Here is a 6,112-nt window from a genome sequence, read left to right as displayed (position 1 = left end):
TTTTTTTGCAATAAGTTATTTTACAGAATTTAATAAGATGCTTATTGCAGGCATCAAAATTATTAAATTACTTGCCAATTTAATTTGTAATACTGTGTAGTTCAGAGTCGGTTTGGAGCTGTGTTTCAAGCCCAACAAATATTCGGTGCACAGTTTACCTGAACTGGAAATTGTAAAAAAATTTACACAATTATTATTAAAAGTGCCAAGATCTACTTCAGACCACATATGGTATTCTAATAATTTATATAATTTGTTTAATAATTTATGTAGTTTGAACTTTCGCGGTTGATTAATAAATTTCACATATTAATATCTTGGAATTAGGCTCAGATATCTAATAAAAAAGATCGGTATGCTTGAAAATTTGTGCGCATGTGCGTGCGATATTGAGATAATAATAAACATCAACAGTCACTATATATATACTACTACCAATATCGCACGCATACATATGGACAAGTCGTAGGTAGAACAATGAAGGCAGTAAAGCCATGGAGCGCGTTCAGATTTTCATCCGAATCTACTCCTCAGGTATCACGTTATCTTTGTTTAACATTCAATGAACAACAAAGATAATATGATACCTAGATAGCACTTGAGTGGGACGCGTCCTTGGAGTTTGATTTTCAGTTTAGAATCCTTTGAAAACAGATCTGTTTGAAAAAAAATACGAAATTATTCTTTACGCTAAGAACTATCAACACCAAATCTTTGTTCATAATTAAGAATTGCTGTAGGTAAATAGAATACTTAAAATTTGACGGTGAGATCTCTTAAAACAGGCACGCATAAAGTCCCTAATTCGCATTTATTGTCAATGAATTATTATGCCAAACGTGAAAAGTTACATGAATTTTTTTTCACTACATATTGATATATATTTATTTATTTTTTTGCATACCACCTCACGTGTTCGATTAATTATGTAAACTGGTCAAATACGCCTAAATTCTTTTCTTTATCATCTTCATTGGTCTTCATTACAAAATATAACTCAATCAATACATATCCAACATTTCTAGCGAAAACGAATCTTACAACAGGTCAAGATTTCAGTTATTTATTAATTCGTGAATTGGAAAGATTATAAACAGAATCTTCTTTTCATTATATAATTTATTATCAGAACAAGATCTTAACGCATTTTGAATGAAATAGCTTAGTATGATATTTTACTGACTTTCTTTATTCTAAAAATATTGGAATTTAAACTGTTTAATCTCAATTTAAATTTTAGTTTAAAAATTTTTATTAAGATGAAAATAATTATGTCATTCTATGTGTATCTTTGTGAAGAACACATGTGTGCCTATCAATCTATTATATCTTCTATACAATACCATAATAATTTTCGCTAGATATGTATATCGCATCTAGTCAATAATAATAAAATAAGATTTTACATTAAAGATATTTGTATCAAAGAAATTCTAAAATTATTTGAATAGTTCAATATATTGAAGAAAAATATATGTAATTCTAAAATTATTTAATAGTTTAATTTAAATCTACAAATCAGTTACATTGTACTTATAAACAATAATTAGTTGAACTAAACGTAATATATTATAACAGCTTCAGACCGACTAAAAATTTCAATTAGCATAAAGTTTTTAAAATTTATAGTTTTCGTTGTTATTGTAAATTATTTAAATTTTGGTCAGTATTTTTAATATTTGTATTTGGTATAATATTTTAGTGGCAACTATTAGAATCTATCACAAAACTCTTGATAATTTATTTTTAATATTATTATTGAGTTAAAAAATAAATTGTTAGTATTTATTAGTAGTAAGAGTATACTAATCTACATTATTTTTATTGCATTATTTATTTAGCAATTTAAAAAGGTTATATATTTATTAAGGAATACTGACCAAAAATATACAGATTATATATTTTATATTTATAATAACACGAATTGAAAATGTTTTTTCATTTGCAAATTTATGAATTTAAGTATAGATATATACTTATAACTATACAAGATGTCCCAAAATTAATTATCTTATTATCTGTAACGTGTAAATTTTTAATCCAGTGAACAAAAACGCAAATTCAAAATTACTGCTATTTATCTTTACATAGGAATTTGAAGTACTTACAAATAACTGCTTAGATTGTGCTTGTATTTTCTTAAAGTTATTATTTTTTATCACTTAATCAAAGTTTCAACTGATATATTATTGCAACATGTCTAGGTATCTTGTTTCTAAAAAAAAAATTATATTAATAATCCAGCTTTTCTATAAGTTTTCAATTTGTATTTTCATCTATTATTTCAGAATTTCAGTAGAAATAAGATAATTAATTTTAAAATACTCTAAAATATAAGACACATTATTATCATCACGTTATCACGTTCCTAAAAAATTTTATTTTAAAAATATTTTATAAAATAGGCAATCTGTTTTCACTTATTTTGTGATTTCGATCTTAATATCGTCAATATTTTTGGAAGGAAAGAAAGAAATCCCGAATTCTTAACGTATCGTACATCAATACAGCCTTATCTATTGCTTGGCCTCAGAATTATATAAGAGAAATATGCTCATTTTACTAATAAATATAGCGTTCAGAAAATATCTGGGAATGCAAAATGAGTGAAAATAATATTAAATGAGAAATGTATCTTAGAAATAAATAAAATAAAATTCGACTCATTTTTTTAGAAAAATCTAAATAAAGATAACCAGATCAATATGAGAATAAACGATGTCTGTCTTGATTGAAGAGAATGTTATAGAAAATGTTCCATTGTTTGCATTTTTGTAATATGCTGCATCACTTATCTCACTATTATCGTATGATATAATAATGAATATAATATATTATATTCATATCTATATAATTTGCAATTACCGGCTCTTGTATATTGGCCTGCTTTTCCTTATTATATTTATCTTAGGAAAATCAATTTATATACAATGATACTATGTCATCAGAACGATATTCCATCCATAGGATTCCATCAATGTTTATATTCACAATCATGCACAGATTATGCTTCCAAAGAAGTATTTATACTGAATATGTTAAACTGCTTAAACCAATACATTTAATGTAAATTTGAAACTTTTTTATTACATGTTATATTTCTCGAGTATACATAATGTACGCAGTTTCAATTTTATCCATACCCTGTGATACGCGATGCCTTTCAATGGCTTACTAATAATAAATAACTCTCCTTGTAAAAAATAAATGTATTAAAACAAATAATTGAAAAAATTGATTTGTCTGCCTCTAAAATTAAATATCTATCTGTGAAATTAGAAATGCTCCAAATTATCCCTTTTTCTTTTTTTTCTTTAAATTTATTTTCATTTCTCTTTCGATTCTCATTATTAGTGTAAAGAACGTTATATTCAGTTATTCAACTAGATGTTGAATAAACTTTACTCTAAAAAATCTATTTTTTAAAATTCCAGATTACGTTTCAAGAGGGTTAAACAAATTTTGATTTTGGTAAAAATAGGCTGAACAAAAACACCAAGCATTCTTCTTTATGCCTTGCTACATTTCTATTTTTAATGTCTGGTATTCAATCAAATGTCTTAGCTTAGCTAAACAGAATAGAAAGGTGTAGGAAAGCCTATAAGTAGAAATGCTCGGCACACTCTAATCGTGACTGTGAGTACAAATGCACTGTGCATTATTAATGCACTCTATCTGTGTGTACACTAAGTCAGTGGTTGCAACGTAGCCGTCCGCGTTATGTTAGTTTTCAGGCTAAACTTGATGTCCTAAATTTGTTTAAAAATGACATCACACCAGTTTGTGCTCCAAGCAGAAAATCACATAAACGAATTGCTTCAGTTGCGAGCAATTGCGTTTTTTGCGTTTCTTCCTCATCGTCTCTTTAAATTTACGCCAACACGCCATGCGCATAGGATTTTTTGGATCCCATTCCGACGATAGTCTAAAGGTTGCTTTAAACATCTATAAAAAATATATATATTAAATGATAACATTCGAATAATTAATCAAGAATGGTTCAAAAGATAGTTCTCATCCTTCTTCCATTCAAAATTGTTTGTCGCCTTCGATCAATGCGTTATACTCGTACATGCTGATTGGCGTTCCTTTCATCTGCATGGTTAACGCAGGTTATCAAAAATTCTATGCGATTCGATTCGACCATGCAAATGCTTGAATCACACACCTTTACTGTCATCCATTATTGAATCTTAAATAGCTCAACTCACACCCTTGATTTTTACTACACTATAGATTTTTTTATATTTTTTATGTTATTTGTAAAACGATGCAAGGGAAAGAAATAAGGAAAAAGAAATAACATTAAGTTTTTTTTAGATAACTTTGTTGCGGTTATTAAATAAATCATAGAAAATATTTGCAACAATTTATATACATATATAAATAGATTTAAATGCTGCTGCATTTACTTTGTATCTGTAAATAAGTTTTTTTGAAGTAAAATATGCTAATGACAAAACATTTTTAATTAGATTTAAAAAATGAGAGGCAATTAACATTTATTTTTCAACTGAGAAAGACATTACGAAAATTCATTTTTATTAAGGACTTTCTTGATAGTTTGTTCCAAGGTCGGCAGTAATTCGCAGTAAGTGTCTACACACTTGGTGGCACACTTTTCAAATTCTTCGGTATACCTGTCCACTTCAGTTTGAGTCGGGTTTGGCCCTATTTTGTCTTTTATATTATCATTGCATTCCATTATGCATCTTTGCAAGCGATTCTGAAAATATCATATTTTACAAACTAAATAAGAAAACAATCGCTTGAGAGACAAGATCTCAAGTTAAGGTGTTTAAGTACATATCTCAAGTATTCCTTAGCCTCCTTAGATATCTAACATTATGTAATCCTAATAGTGTGGGTATGTACATACATATACATATACGTATATGATGTATACGCGCATGCAGTTATCTATCTCTTAATGCTTTATTTAATATCTCCTAATGTAAAATGTTACAAAATACACAAGCAGCCAGAAATTAAATAAATAGAACAAGTTTGATTACCTGTACCCGTTCAAACTCTCCTTGAACGTATTGCTGTGCTTTATACATAGAGGAACTACAATTCTCCACGCAGGCATGTATTTTTTGTATGCTATATGTTTCATTTTCACAACATTGTGCAGCACACATATGCATATCTCTCTAAAATCAAATTGATTTTATTTACACTCACACGAACACATACATAAAGGGTTTTCCTTAAGGAGATGCTAAAGTCGTCCGTTTTGTAGATATGTATGCGTGCGATATTGATGTAGTAGGGTGCAGTGATGTATTTATATAAGATATGAAGGGGGATAAATAATAACAAAATCAATTTGACAAAATAAATCGATTTTTCAAGATCACATGGATGTCCCTTTACTTTTTCATATGGAATGATTTGTTTTCTAAATAATCCTCTGACTAATTATTCCGCATATAAAAGTATTAGCAAAGTTATCGAAAAATCGATACTTTATGAGAAAATATGTTTATATATACAGTGTTCAAAAAGTCTTGGGGCACCTGAAAAATCATAGAAAATAAGTTTTACAGAAAAGTGTTTAGACAAAAGTTGTTCGAAAAGATCTATTTATTGATTTTATTGGTTTGACCTTGGGTGGCGTCGTTAAAGACAGAGTAAGATCATTTAAAATTTTTTTAACGGAACCTCTCATTTTTCATTGCTTCTTCTTGTAGCTTATCTCGAGAGCTTTCCAAAACATTATAATAAAATATTTTTCCATTAATCACTTCTCGAGTTATAAGGCTTGGAAGTTACAGTACCACCGGCATTAGTATTATCTAAGGTGTCCGAACAATGGCTGAAACCTTTTGAATGTTGTTCAGGATCATGAGCTTGACAACATGTGTCAATACCAATTGAAGATTGTTTCTCTTATTTTTATTTTTTGAAAAAAAGAGAAACATCCTCCAATAATCATGATCTTGACACATGTTGTCAAGCTCATAATCCTGACCATTATTCAAAAGATTTCAGCCATTGTTCGGACACTTCGGATAATGCTAATGCCGGTAGTACTGTAACTTTCCAAGCCTTATAACTCAAGAAGTGATTAATGAAAAAATATTTTATTATAGTGTTTTGGAAAGCT

The 6,112-nt window shown here is 28.3% G+C and overlaps 1 protein-coding gene across 1 annotated transcript; it reads right to left on the bottom strand.

The window, feature by feature from the left end:
• Positions 1-2,360: 2,360 nt before the first annotated feature.
• Positions 2,361-5,156, bottom strand: LOC105460419 (protein FAM136A-like; the record flags this gene model as incomplete). Its single annotated transcript, XM_011706861.1, has 2 exons — positions 2,361-4,726; positions 5,016-5,156. Coding segments are annotated over 2 exons (342 nt in total), but the record flags the coding sequence as incomplete, so codon positions are not given.
• Positions 5,157-6,112: the final 956 nt, after the last annotated feature.

The sequence above is a fragment of the Wasmannia auropunctata genome, unplaced genomic scaffold (assembly GCF_000956235.1).
Source record: "Wasmannia auropunctata unplaced genomic scaffold, wasmannia.A_1.0 LD322378.1, whole genome shotgun sequence".
NCBI lineage: Eukaryota > Metazoa > Arthropoda > Insecta > Hymenoptera > Formicidae > Wasmannia > Wasmannia auropunctata.
Note: the sequence above shows the minus strand (reverse complement) of the source record. Positions and strands in the feature narration are given on the sequence as shown.